Below are 15,104 nucleotides of genomic sequence, written 5' to 3' on the forward strand. Positions count from 1 at the left end.
TAAGACAAGAAGAGCTGTTCTTTATGAATAAAGCCATCTTCTCCCCTGTGCTGAGGCAGGGACTAGGATGGAGCCGACCCCACTTCCCCCTGCTTGTTACCTTAGCAGAGGCATGGGTTGCTGGGGCTTCACCCCTGCGTTCATATCACCTGCACTGTGTGTGTTTTTCCTGGAGCATTCCCAACAAGCCTAGGAGGTGACTATCTGAGGAGGAACCTGAGCGATGGGAGGTTAAGCACAGACATCTAGAGAATGACCACACTGGGAATGCCTGTGGTCTGGCTGCAGAGCTTTGTTCCGTACAGAGCCTGGGAAGTGCCCTGAGAGCATGAGAGTGTTCACTCCTTGAAAGGATTCTAGGATGGGCTCCCCTCAGGGACTGGCTCACCGGATACTCAGAGCACAAGGCCACCATTGTCTTGTTCCCAGGCCCTTGGATTTTCCTCTTGATTTCTCACACTGGACTCAGTGTGACTTGTCTGGACATGGACTTATTTTTGCTTTCATTTCCTTGGGATTCTGAGTTCTAGCTGGTGGGTGCTTGGGGGACCTGCCAATTTCTCAGATAGGAATAACTGGGAACACTGTCTATTTTGCAGAAACCAATGACCAGGGTCTTCTGGAAGGGTGACTCCAGGTCTCCCTTTCCCTTCTGGGGACAGAGTCCAGCCACACCAGGATGGCTGGGTAGAATCTGCTGATAAAGGCAGTCTGGCAAGGGGGTGGTGGCTTCCTGAGAAAAAGCCCCAAGGTAGAGTCTTCACTCCCTGCCACTTTGTCCTCACAGAGACGGGCCCTAGAGGCCCAGGCTTGTTGGCTCTGGGAAAGAAAGATAATGTGGATGTATTTCTCTCTTATTTTCTTCTGTGTAACAGTTCTGGCTGTCCTGGAACTTGCTTTGTAGACCAAGCTGGCCTCAAACTCACAGAAATATACCTGTTTCTTCTTCCCTCATGCTGGGATTAAAGTCATGCACCCCAACTGCCTGGCTGGTGGATTTATTTCTAATGCACAAAAGCTGGGACAGGTTGGCCAGTGAGGAGGCACCGAAAGCCCAGAACACCTTCTCTGGACTTGTGTGTCCTAGATCCATTGCTGGACCATGGAGAAATGCAAGAGCCAGGCTCAGCCCTTTCCTCGACAGGGTGTGGTCACCTCTGAAGCACAGACTGCTGTCCTCTGCCTTTGCTATCTCTGCTGACCCAGACAAGTGCCTCTTACAGAAAGCCAACCACTGTGACTAGAAAATCTGAGTCTCAGAGAACTGCACAGGCAACCCCTTGTGGGATTCACAGCCCATCGTTGTTACAGGGTTGGATAGCATGGGAGTTACTTGGCTTAGGCATTTGAGCATCTAGACTCTAGATCTTGTGTCTCTACCTTCTCTGGGTCTCCTCATCACTCTGGCAAGGCACATGACCTAAGCTAGAGGGTTCCCAGCCTTCCTCATTGCTGATTCCTTCTCCTTCCCCTGATTGGCCCTTCCTATGTATCCTTTCTTGGCTGGGCTCTTTGACTTGCCAGTGGGCTTTAGGCCATTAGCCTAAACAGTTGAAAGATAAACTCAAGGAATGAGAAGCAGACCCTGGGAGTGAGAAGCAGTCTCTCTGAAAAGGGTTGGGCCTTGCTTTCCTGATAGGCTTATGGTCACATAATTCTCCCACAGAGGGAGATGGGGTGACTCAAGATTGAGGAAGGGTAGGAAGGCTTCTAGGAGGAGGCAGCAGTGGAGTAGAGCCTGCAGGATAAAGGAAAAATCCAAGCTGGAAATGGGAAGTTAGGGGTGGCTGAAGAGTACAAGACATGGCTGTGCCCACCCCATGCAGTGGCTGAGGTGACTGGGGATGCCTGGAAGCCGCTTTGCAAGGGGGAGGGATTCTGATCTCCCTGCAGATGTGGGCAGGAACGATTGTGGGTAGAAGGCACAGCCAGGTTCTTCTTAGTAACTGGAGATGCCTTGAGAAGCCATGAGCTCTCATGTCCAGTTTTATATGAGCCAGAGGTATGGTTACCCCACCTCTTGGAACCTAACTGTCAAGAGGCAGGTCGCTCAATTACAAATCATCAAGGCATCGGATTCTTCTTCAAAGACAAAAAGATGACTTTTGGCACAGGAGGACTCTCCATGGCATTAGCCACAAGGGGAGGGAAGAGAGAAGGGCAGAGAGCCAGAAGGTACAGATGGACAGGACTTACCATATAGGACTTACCAGGTGCACCCCCAGGATTGAATACATAATCAACCAAACAAATTAAAGGCAAAAGATATAGGTTCTGGAGAACTAGCCCCTGGTGGCTGCTTGTGCAGCTGGTTACATCAGAACCCTAATCAGTCTTGTCTTTCAGATGGTAAGCCAGGTGGAGATGCACCTGAAAGTGATTACAACAAGGAGTTTCCTTGTCTCAGAACCAAAAAACGTGCGCCTAAAAATCCTGCATGTGAAACGGGCATGGCAGCACATGCCTGCCTTTAATCCCAGCACTTGGATGGCAGAGCCAGGCGGATTTCTGTGAGTTGGAGCCCAGCCTGGTCTACATGGTGAGTTCCAGGACAGCCAAAGCTTCTTAGTGAGATTCTGTCTCAGGAAAAAGAGAAAAGGAAAGCCCTGTATGTGGCATGCTTATGACAACTGTTCAGGTTTCTGAGGTAGTATAAAGAGACGGGAGGCAGAAAAAGAGGCAGGAGCCTGACCTTTGACAGAAGGGACTGTGTTTATTGGTGCACACAGGAAGAGACAGACTCTGTCCTATGGAAAGTTGAAGAGTCTGCTAGAGAAAAAAAGATGGCTGCAACCCATTACAGGAGCAGGGTGAGGGGGTAGACATGGTTGAGCATGAGGCTCAGGTTTCCTTTCTGTAGTTCCTCCCTCCTGGAAGTTGCTTGCCTAAGGCAAGACAAGCTGTCCAACAGATCCAACACACACTCCATTCTAGGGTGACCAAGCAAGGTCAAGCCAGATTATCTGTGACCTTGTAGGCATCCTGTTTTACAGTCCAGACACTCTATCAGCAACATTTTTCAGTTCAGCCTAACGAGGAAACAACAGCTGATAAACACAGTGCAGTCTGTCTGACTTAGGGTGAGGGTCAGCTGGGGAAGGAAGCAGGCCAGATTCCTGCCAAGCTGAACATGGGAATCTGGTTCTGAAGGAGAAACCTGGATACAAGTACTGTATGTCCTACAAGTCCTTGTCTATGACGTGAGCAAACAGCAAGGCCAGGAGACTGGGCATAGCAGAAGGTACCAAGGATCACTAGTGGTCACAGATAGAGTACTGGGCGGGCGTGGGGCACATTCTGGGACAAGGCCACAATGGTTGCAAGGCACTGACAATTGCTCAGAGACATGGGATTTCTAAACAGAAATATATGACCACAAGTTTAAGAGCTATACATTTATTCTGTGGTGCTGGAGCTGGAACCCAGTCTCGAGCATGCTGGGCACTGCTCTCCCTGAGCTGTAACCCACATCACAATACATCTTTAGGGACCATTCATGTACTTCACATTCAATATCTCTACAAACCTGGAAATGCTTTTGGGGTTGGAGTATGAAGTGTCCCCCACAGGGCCATGTGTATACTCAGTCCTCAGCAGCTGGTGCTGTTTGGAGAAGTCATCCAGACTGTAAGAGGTGAGGCCTTGCTGAAGGGAGAGGGTTCTGGGCCTGCCGATAGGCCAGTTCCACTTCAGTCTGAGCTCTCTGCTTTCTGGTTTGCTGAGATGTAAACAAGCTGCTTCATACTCCTGTCATCACAGAGCTGCATGCTGCCCTGCTGTTCCTGCCATGGTGGAATGTGTCTCCTCAATCTGTGAACCCAAATAAATCTTTCTATCTTTTTTTTTCTTTTTTTTTCTTTTTGGAGTTTTGAGACAGGGTCTCTCTTCCCTATGTAGCACTGGCTGTCCTGGAACTCAGTCTGTAGACCAGGCTGGCCTCAAACTCAGAGACCCACCTGCTCTGCCTTCAAAGTACTAGGATTAAAGGCATGGGTTAGCACCACCCAACAAATCTTTCTTTAAACTTCTTCTTTTCAAGTATTTGGTTATAGCAACATGAAAAGTAAGGAATCCATGCTTCCAGTCTAACAGTTAAAAGAGTCAAATGAGACTTGGGGGTTCCCAAGCAATCAGTGGCTCTGAGCTTTACAGCATATCCTGCTGGCTTAGGTCACCACCAGCAGAGCAGTGTGTTGGATTGTTGAGCATGAGAGGGTGTGGGGGTTCGGTTTCTGCACTCTTTTTTGTTTTTCGAGACAGGGTTTCTCTGCATTGCTTTGGAGCCTGTCTTGAACTAGCTCTGTAGACCAGGCTGGCCTTGAACTCACAGAGATCCACCTGCCTCTGCCTCCCAAATGCTGAGATTAAAGGTGTGAGCCACCAACGCCCGGCTCCTGCACTCTTTCAACAGTGATGCTGAGTATGGAGATGCAGACAATCACTATCCAGAAGATATATAAACTCATAGATAGGCCACATGCTCTTCTCCTAGACTATGCACACCCAAGAGGGTGAAACACCACACACACACACACACACACACACACACACACACACACACACACACACACTGAACAGCCACACCTACTCACACACACTGAAGAACAGATAATCTGTCTCTGGTGCAGGGGCCTGAACCCTCCTCAGAAACCTCATGATGCTGTTGCCTCTATCTGTTCGGGGCATTAATAACTTTTTTAATGAACTGTTTATCCATAAAGGGTTAGTTATCTAAAGGCCTCATGTGGACTGTGAAGCCCTGGACAGGAAAGTTGACTTCACTGGAAACTCCTGATCAGGACCCCCACACCAAGCCTGCCGGAGTCTACCACTCCAAACTGCAGGGTGACTGACCAGCAGATGGACTCTTCCATGTCCAAAGTTCCTCCCTTGCTATCCTATAAAATCCCGAGACTCCTATACCACATGCACAAAGACTTCTGCAGAGTTTGTGGTCTTTTTGCTGTTCTGATTAAAGAATAATTCTGCTTTTGTAGAAGCCTGTCTGCTTTCTTTTATTTCCACATCACCCTGATCAATCCCTATCTAACACCTGCAATAGACCATTGTGATGTTCCTCTTGAGGCTTCTCCATCCCAAACATTTCAGCCATGAAAATGGACACAGTTTTATATACAGTTGAAGCAGCAAGCAACATGGTCAGGCCCAGTGCCTGCAGTGAAAGTCAGTGTGCTCGGCTTTGAGAGGGCAATGGCCGGACAAGAATGTCTGCTGGACAAGAATCCCATCTCTCATTCAGCCTTCACTTAGAAGCCCAGGTTATTTGTTTGTAAGTGCATAGAGGTACATAGGGAGAGAGTGCTCAGGAGCCAGGACTGGAGCCCTGCTTCCAATCCTTCCTGGCTTTGAGGAATGTTGCTTAGACCCTTAGACCCTGGTGCCTCATTTTCTGATTGGCAAGCTGGATTTCTGGAGGGTTAATGTTTATCAGCAGGGTGGTGGGAGGCTGGTGCACGGCGTGCACAGGACGCAGTGGTTATGGTTACTTGTGACTATCTAGTATCCGTGCAAGCCTGGCTCCTACCTCAAGGGGAATAAGACACCACTTATTCTGGAGCCAAATGTCTGTGGCCACAGCTGGGGAACATGGACTTGGGTTACCCCAAATAAAACGTTCTAGTCTGTGTTGGTGAATATTATTTTAAGGTGTGTTACTTTTGTTTATGTTGCATTTGTTTAGCTCTGTGAAGCTGTGTTAATGTGCTTGTTTAAAACACCTGATGGTCTTATAAAGCACTGAACAGCCAATAGTGAGGCAGCAGAGAAAAATAGGTGGGGCTGGAAGGCAGAGAGAAGAAATATGAGGAGCAATCTGGGAGACAGCATCTAGGGAATTTGGGAGCTAGAAAGGATGGAGGAGAACTTCAGGGACCAGCCACCCAACTACCCAGTTACACAGCCAGGCATGGAGTAAGAAGGAAGGAAAAGGTATACAGAAGTAGAGGAAGACAAAAGCCCCAAGGCCAAAGATAGATGGGATAATTTAAGAAAAGCTGGCAAGAAACAAGCCAAGCAAAGGTTGGGCATTCATAACTAAGAATAAGCCTCCATGTGTGATTTTTTTTTGGGGGGGGGATAACTGGGTGGTGAACCTTCCAAAAAGCCAAAAGAATAAAAGAATAAATAAATAACAACCACGACAAGTCTGGAAACAGTTTCATGGAGTCTTTATAGTTGCAGAACAAAAGAAAGCTTTAAAAAAAAAATCAAGGTGCTTTTCAAATATGTCAGTGGGAAGCTCAGGTAGTTGCTGTCTGAGAGGGTTCTGAGCCCTTTGACTGGTGGAAAACTAGGGTTTTGTTAATGCATTCCCAAAAAGGTTTTCACCTGCTAGTAACAGATGTTAGGTCTGACACAAAGATAGACAAGGGGCTAAAGATAGCCCCAGATAAACTGTAATTAGGCTCTGGACCTGCAACATTCCAACTCTGCGACATCACTGAAGGTCTAATTGGTAGACAGCCTCTGCAGATACAGCTTCTTTCCAGGAATTCTTGTCCCCCACTGCTGTAGACCTCAGATGCTATCTGATACATTCTTAGCTTTGATTGATGGAAGGTGGTGGTCTGTTAATAATACATTCCAAAAGGTTTCCCATGATGCTTACAAGGATGTTAGGCTAGATAAGAGTAGGTGACAAATAGTCAATTAAGGAGACTAACAACACTTCAAGATAATTTGGATTTGCAACATTCCAACTCTTCACAACCATAGGGTTGAAATCAGTCAATCAACCCTGCAGAACCTTTAAAATAATTGTGGCTTTTTTTTCTTCTGGGAGCGTTGGTTCATACTAGCTGTCTTCGACTGGGGCGGGGGGGGGGGGTCCTATTGTTCTCCTCAGAGCCAGCAGCTAGAAGTACATTTAAAGACCTATTTCATGGGTGGGAGGCCAGGGGTGTTTAATATCCTACCTTTGCCAAGGCTACACAAACCACAGGGAAGTTGCCGTGCCTTATGCCATGTACCCTGAACCTGACCACACCCTTTCTAGAGCTGTGCTGGGAATTGAACTCAGGGCTGCTGGACTACCTACTCAGCCTTGAGCAGACTCTGTCTGGGCACTGAACTTACAAGCAAAGAGGTAGGGCCCAGGGAACCCTGTAGGGCCCAGGATGAGGTGGGCTCATCCCTGCGGTGGCTGAGGCCTTTCAGGTTGTTTCTGGGTGGTACCTGCAGTCACCCATGAACCTAGCAGCCTGGTGCTAGTGGAGAGTTGCAGATGTCTCTTAAGCCCCAGGGAACAGGGCATATGGTACCTTTTCTCTTGCTAGCACCTCGTGCCAGTGTTAATGTGTGCACAGCAAGTGTGGGCCTGGGAGGGCTGGTGATGGCTGCTGCCACTTACCATGCCTAAGAACCAAGAGGAACAGCAAAGGTGGCCAGATATGCCTGTCCTCCCAGCACTCAGGTGACTGAGGCAGGAAGACTATCGAGAATTCAAGGTCACATAGGGAATTCTATGCTGGCCAAGAATAAAGAGTGAGATCCTGTCTCAAAACAAAACAAAACACTACAGCAACAAACCCAACCCAACCCAAAAGCAAAAACAAAAACTACAGAAGAGAAAATGGCACATTCCTAGCTTATGACAATGCACCTGTAGGGACATTCCTGATTAAAGAAGCAGAACACTCAGTGAGTTGTGACAATTCTCAGAACCCCTTGGCTCGCACTCTCCAAAGCTGTCAGTGACATTCTTCAACTTCTAAAATATTATTTTTGAGGCAGGACCTCATTCTTTAGTGGCGGCTGGCCTGGAGTGTGTGACCTTCCTGCTTCAAAACTTTCAGGTGATGGATTATAGACATGTTCCACCACACCTGTTTTTGATGTCTTCTGTTTTAAAAGATTTGGTTAATAAGGTGTGTGTGTGTGTGTGTGTGTGTGTGTGTGTGTGTGCTTGTGACTTGAGAATGCATACACGCATGCATACACACACATGTCATAGTGCATACATGGGGTCAGGGGACAACTTTTGGGATCTGGTTCTCTCTTTCCACTGTGGATCTTGGGGACTACGCTTAGGTCCTCAGACTTGGGGCAAGTGCCTTTGCCCTTCCTCCCCCCAGTATAATTCTTCTTTTTCTCTTTCTCCCCTGCAAGTTCTCACCATGTAGCCCTAGCTGTCCCGAAACTCACTATGTAGACCAGGCTGGCCTCTGACAGAAATCTTTGTCTCTGCCCCTCTGAGTGCTGGGATTAAAGGTGCGTGCCACTACGTCCAGCCCCCTAGTATATTTCTAATGGACAAAGACCAATAAAGCAGGCTATATGTGGCCTGTGCTGTGGATCTTAGAACTGCATATTTTCAGGACTGTCTCAATGTGGATCTGGGCTGTATCTGTTAATTCTATCCCTGAGCATTGTGTTGTGATGAATCAACATGGAGTCCCGGTGAAATTCACCCCAACCCTCAAACAGTTTACAAGAAAAGAGAACATAAAATCAGAAGCAGATGAAACATATGCCAAGAAACACAGAGGCAAATCCAGGGGAGAGGTTCTTGGAGCCCACTGGATAACTCTGGAGTGTTAATTGTGGCTTGAAAAGTTTTGAGATTAAAACATCCTTAAGATATGAATTTTCTGCAAAAAAAAATTTTTTTTTTTGCTTAAGTCTGGGGTGTAGTTCTATGATAGCGCACTTGCCCAGCAGAGACCCTGGGTTTGATCCCCAGCACTGTATACCAAACAACACCCCCCCCCAAACACACATGTGAAACGATACAGAACAGAAACACCTAGAAAAGCATTGTAGCTCCCTCTTTGTAGTTCCACTGTGTATGCGAGTGAGTCATGCCACGAGTCATGTCATGAGACCAAAGTCCTGTGCATGGGTGAAGTCAGACTCAGGCTTGGTGCATGGTCCATTTGGGCTGATGCTTCCTGGGAGCCGGGAAAGCAGTCCTGTGGGGGTGGGACTGTGGGCATGCAGCTGTTTGCATCTGCAGCTGGTCTGATTTTCCCTGAATTTGCTCTCAGTTACTAAGATAAACATTTTCAAGGATACAAAACAGATGCATGGTTGCCAGCAACCACCACTTATTCCCTGTTCGCTGACCCTCTGCCCCTTTCTCTGTGTCTTAACATGCCAACTTCTGTGGGGCAGTCTTCAATTGTTGGAAGAGGCCTCCTGGTGTGTCTCTTCTGGCTGGATCTGCTCCCAGCTTTTGTCTCGCTGAAAACGTATTTACTTTGCCTCATTTTTCTTTTTTAAAAGATGAAGTCTTGGGGCTTGTCAGTTTTGTTTTGTTTTGTTTTGTTTTGTTTTTTTAATTGCTGTGAAAAGACACCATGACCAAAGTAACTCTTAATAAGAGAAAGCATTTAATTGGGGGCTTGCTTACAGTGTCAGAGGGTGAGTCTATTATCATTGTGGTGGAAAGCATGACAACAGGCATGGCACACATGATGCTGGAGAAGTAGTTGAGAGCTACACTCTGACCTGCAGGCAGAGAGAGAGAGACACTGGGCTTGGCAGGGGCTTTTGAAACCTCAAAGTCAACCTCCAGTGACACACTTTCTCTAACAAGGTCACACATCCTAAGCCTTTCAAATAGTGCCGCTCCCTGATGACTAATATGAGGCTGGGGGGGCATTCTTATTCAAACCATCACAATCTGTGTAGGAGCAACAAGGAGGCCAACAGGAAGCAAGGGTCAGTGAGCTTTTGGGGCTGAGGCGCAGAGAAACCCCACCAGCACTGATGCATGATGGGTTTTTCAACTGGCTGGCACTGTAGAGAACTGGGTTCCCATAAATTTACTCATGTGTTTTTTTGCTACCACATAGGACACTTGGGGAAAGGGCTATTTTCCAAGCCTAAAGTGGAAGGGAATACATGGGAATTCTGCAGGGGGCCTACATCTCCAGATGACCTCCACACACCACACCTAATCCTGACCCCTGCAGAGCCTGCTCCCTGGAGAACAAGTGTGCTCAAGACCGGAAGATCATTTTATGGGTAGAAAATAGATGGTGAGCTGGAAAAGGAATAGGTTGTACCAATGGTGTTCAATTAGCAATGCTAGTTTGATCAGTAAAAGCCCATTTTGTCTACTCCTCCCCCAAACCCCTGCGAGCTGCTACATCCAGATCCAAACAGAGGGAAGGCAGCAAAGGACCATCCTTTTCTAAGGATAGAAAAGAGGTCCATTTATTAAAATTTGAGGAATGGAGATTGGAGTAAGCAGGTATCAAGAATGAACACTCTGGGGGCTGGAGAGATGGCTGCTCTTCCAGAGGTTCTGAGTTCAATTCCTAGCAACCACATGGTGGCTCACAACCATCTTTAGTGGGATCAGATTCCCTCTTCTAGTATGTAGGCATACATGCAGACAGTACACTTGTATACGTAAAATATATCTTAGAAAAGCTTAAAAAAAAAAAAAAAAGAATGAACACCCCAACAGAGAAGCAGGCTACTTTGAGGTAGTGAGCTTCCCATTACTTGGGACATGTAAACAGAGTGCTCTTCCACTCAACAAGAAAGTTGTGGAGGAAAATCCCCACTGTTAGAGCCTGCCTGGATGACTTCAAGCTCAGATGTAGAGACTTCCAAAGATCTCTGGCAAAAGCTTCTTCCTCAAAACATCATCCTTTGGTTTGTGACTTGAACCCCAGTTGTATTTCAAGTGGCAGGCTTGGCATCCATGACACCAGAGAAGAGCTACTCTGGTGGGGTGATTTGAGTAGGGGGAGGGAATAAATTGCATCAGTTCTGATGTGACCTTTAACCTTTGCCTTTCTCTGTCCCCTGAAAAAAAGCAAACAGAGAAATTCACAATCAAAGTTCAATAAAGTAGCCAAAGTAGTTGAGAAGACTGGCCCTTCAGTGGCAAGCATATCTGGTAGATGTGGGGGTTGCCAGCTAGGAGACCTCTAGCAGGCCTTCTTGTGACACTGGGCAGGGCCGGGCTCTGATCATTGTGAGCAGCATAGCAGTGGTCATTTGGAGACCAGCTGTTGAGCCCTTTGTGTCCAGTCCAGCAGCAGTCAGTGCTGGTTCCCATGGGTCAGTTCCTTTGTGATGGGTCTTACCAATGTGTATTCCCTTTACTTCTAAGCAAAGAAAAGCCAGGCTTGGCCCCAGAGTTAGTGTGTCCTTCAAAGCCAGTGTCCCTCCTGTCTCCTTGGTCTGCTTGTCTCATCCTAGCCATCCCAAGACTGAAACCATCTGTGAGGGGGTCCTGCAGACCTAAGCTAGGCACCTGCTCAGGATATGCTTGGTTCTTGGTGCAAGGGGTGGGGACAAGGTGCAGAGAAGTGGTCCACAAATAATCAATCAGGAAGCAGCTGGGGTGAATGAAGTCCTGCCAGGCTTTGGGCTGGCTGACTGCCTGAGTAAATCTTAGAATTTTGGGTTCTATTTCTTCATAGATCCAACTAACTACAAAAGGGATTGTCCTGCACCCAGTCACCTAAACTCCCACCTGCTCCCCACATTCCAACGCTATGTAGAGCTCACTTGCATTTCCCATTTACAAAGCTTTCCCAATGCTGTCCTGCCTGCTGTTTTGCCCTGCGCTGGCACTTGCCATTCTTGGCACTTCCTCTCAGCATTCTAGAGCTGTGCCCTTCCATACTATCTGACATAGCCTCCAGTGTTTCCCACCATACTACTAAAGTTACACCCATTTCCAAAAAAAAAAAAAAAAAAAAAAAAAAATAATCTCTGGAAGCATTGAATTCAGGGATCTTTTGTTGCTGTCCATAGCACCATCAACATGAGGCATGTTCAGCAAACACTTATGAGTGAATAAGGTAATCTATAAAGGAATGAGTGGAGGAGGTGTAAGGATTTAGGCATTATGCTGGCCTGCCCTGACAGAATGTACTCAGGCAGTACTCTGGCCAACCAGGCTTCCATGATGGCATAGTCTGAATGCAGATGCAAAGGACCCTTTTAAAAGAAAGACCCCCCCCACCCACTTATGCTATCCTCCCTCTTTCCAGCTCTTGCTTCTTTCCCCTCTCCTTCCCTCTGTTCCCCTGGGGCAGACAGGACTTTTCCTGTCTCCCTCTTCTCTTCTGTCCTCTTGGTCTCTGTGTCTCTTTATCACCTTTCTCTTTCCTTCTCGCTTCCCTCCCCTTTCTAATAAAATTCTCTCTTAAGCTCTGTCTGCCTGGCATGTTTGTCCCTTGCCTCTGTCAACCTTGCCTGCCATGGAATCCACCAAGGTCTCCCAAGCAAGGTTCCTCTCAGGCTCTGTCATAACAGGAGGGATTTCTGTTTGGATCAAAAGTTCTGGGAGCTTTGGGGCACCCAGAGGAGCAGTGTTGGTGTAGGGAAGCTGTCGTTGGCTTGGCACTACCTCTGGGCTGCAGTGAGGGACACTGGTCTGGGATAAAAGTAAGAAGGTAGAGGTGTGTACATAAAGTTACTTTTATTTACAGCTCACTGTCTGCACTCACTAGTCCTATGTACCAAAGGACCTAGCTTCCTGTCTTTCAGGGACATTCTCTCAGGTCAAGCTTTATGGTGGAAAAGAATGTCAGAAGAAGCCAGTTTGAAGCAGAGTTTATTGGGAAGAAGGTGTAGAATAGATATAAGCATGGGGATTAATAAAAAGAGGTGCTGAGAAGAAGAAAGACACTTAAGAGTGTGGGTGTGGGCTTCTCAGAGAAGAGCCACACTTAAGTGTCGGTAGCCCATATGTGCCATTCTGGTGACTCTCAAGCTACATCTTAGAGGGCTAATAACCATACCCCCTCGATAAACAAGATCACAGGGTGGCTCCAGAGGCGTTTTGGTTAGGATTGTAATCTGGAAAAATAAACCATGGGTGACACAAAGGGGTCAAGAGATATCTTTTACTATAAATGGGGTTTGTAAGACTCTTTGAAAATTGTAGGTTTGTATCTCAGGCCTTAAAGCTCCGTGAATTGCTGTTTTAACATTATTTGAAGAGATCCATATAAAAGGAACACTGTATCTAGGCAACTTTCACAGCAAGAGTTAATTGTGCTGGAATTCTTGATCCACAGCCAAAAAGTGTTAAAACCATCCTCAGGAATGAGGGTTCTTTCCTTTCCATAAATATCCATGTCTTTTTATTCTATCTCTGGGGAAACTGGGTGCCACCACGGGGCCCAAAGTAGCAGAATAACAGCCTCAATCTGAGGGACACTGCCGAGTTCTTCCGTAAACAGCAGTCTCTCTCAAATAGAGCCCTGGGACTTGTAGTCCTCCGCTTCATGCGACTTGGAAGTGCGCCCCACGAGGCAGTGTCCGGAAACTACATTTCCCAGAAGGCTAAGAGACGTTGGGGACACCAAGAAAGACTCTCGGCCGGCCGCGCTTCCTTAAGTGAGTGCCAAGGGTCTGGCCAAGTGTTGGGGCGAGGTCCCCACGTGTCACCTCCTGAGGGAGCTCATGGGGTGGAAGGAAATTCGAGTTAGGCAGCCGCACTTATGAGCAGCTCGGCGGCTGGACACGATTGCTGCGGAGGCCTCGGCAATATCGACTTCAGGCAGGTAAAGCACGCACAGCAGCTCTGCTCAACCGAGAGGGATGGTCCTGGCTGGAACCGGCAGGCTACGCCTTCAACGCTTGACGGGCGGGGCTACCCTGTTCCTAAGCAACGATGGGCGGGGCCTGGAGGAGAGAGGCGAGCGCGATTGGTGGTAGCGGTGGGAATTGCGGGACCGTGCGCGAACCGTGTCACCTATGGTATAGAGTAGGGAAACCTCTGTGTGATTATGTTGCTCTGGGAAGTTGAGCGTGGCAGTCTCTGGGAAGGTGTGAGCCTGGGGTTTTACATGTGAGTTCCTGGAGTTGTGTAGTCAGAGTTGCTTGGGATGTCCAGAGTGTGAGTGCGTGAAGGGAGAAGGCGGCTATTGTGTAGATATGTGCTATTGTGTAGATATGTGCTATTGTGTAGATATGTGTCAGCTGTCATTATCCCTGGCTCCACACTTCTGGACTCCTCTTTGGCCTCTTGGTCAGAGGAGTGGAGAACGCAGTGCCCAGTTGGTACAGGATGGGAGTGGTGGGCCTTTGGCCACCTTTGGACTTGGGTTCGACCTCCTGCAAACTTGTGTAAACTCCTGGGCATCTCCCCAGGCTCCTGAGCCTATCTGAGTGTCCTGTGTGTTGCCTCCTTTTTACCAACCATGCTTCACATAGCCTGTAAGATCTCTGCTAGAAGCAGTCTCTAATCTACTTCATCTGTTCCCCCTTTTAATGACTCAGTGTGACCATATTCATTTATTCATAGATAAGGTCAACTTTCAGAAAGGGACTGCTGAGGTACAGTTTCTGGAAGAGACAAGCGCTGGCTGTCACTGAGCTTTCATTCATGTAAAAGAGACTACCGAAGTAGGTCTTGGAAAGAGAAGAAACTGATTGGTGTTTTAGAATAGCAGGTGAAGGTTTGCCTTGTGTGCCAGGGAAGGGATAGAAATATAAGCAGTGAGTATAAGTCATTGGGGTGGGAGGTCCTTGTGGAGGAGCAGCAGGTGCACAGGAGGGAACAGGTATTAAGAGCATGAAGGACAGTTGAGGTGGGTGGGTGGGCAGTGGATGCTGGAGAATATTTGTTACTGAAGCATCTCCTACATTCAGCTAGATGAGTGACAGGTCCTAAGTGCATCTCTGGCCTTTGCATAAGACAAACCCCCCACCTGTTCCCTATTCTCTATTCACCCCCTTTCCCCTTTTATTTTTCTTGGGCATGTGAGACAAATGTCTCACCAGCCTCAGCTCCAGTCAGTCATGCTTTCCAACCCAGTGTGTCACACACAGCAAGGACACTGGCTGGAGTGGTGGGTAACCTTGAACTTGGGAGTGGGGGAGATGTGAGGGCTGGAATGCAGGGGGTAGAGGCACACTGTAGATTTCTCTCACTGCCCAAGGGTTCTTGGCTTACCCCAGGATGATGGAAACACGACCTGTGTTGCAGGCCTGAAGCCAAGAGACAAGCCGTCTGTCTTGGCTAGGATAACTCCCTGTGTGTGAAGCTTTTCCATCCTCCTCCTAACCCTCTCAGGTCTAGTGGGTTTTCCTATCCTGCATGCTCCCAGCCTCATAAAGCTGGAGAGCCAGGGGCATTTCATGAGATGTCAACATGACCCTTGTTG

At 47.8% G+C, this 15,104-nt stretch overlaps 1 protein-coding gene across 1 annotated transcript in view; it reads left to right on the forward strand.

Moving 5' to 3' along the window:
- The first annotated feature begins 13,345 nt into the window (after positions 1–13,345).
- Positions 13,346–15,104, forward strand: part of Pemt (phosphatidylethanolamine N-methyltransferase) — a 77,472-nt gene continuing 75,713 nt past the window's right edge. The window contains 1 exon segment of the mRNA XM_051180528.1: positions 13,346–13,499. Within this exon segment, the coding sequence (XP_051036485.1) occupies positions 13,437–13,499 (63 nt within the window). The 5' untranslated portion in view covers positions 13,346–13,436.

The sequence above is a fragment of the Phodopus roborovskii genome, unplaced genomic scaffold (genome assembly GCF_943737965.1).
Source record: "Phodopus roborovskii unplaced genomic scaffold, PHOROB, whole genome shotgun sequence".
Classification (NCBI taxonomy): Eukaryota; Metazoa; Chordata; class Mammalia; order Rodentia; family Cricetidae; genus Phodopus; species Phodopus roborovskii.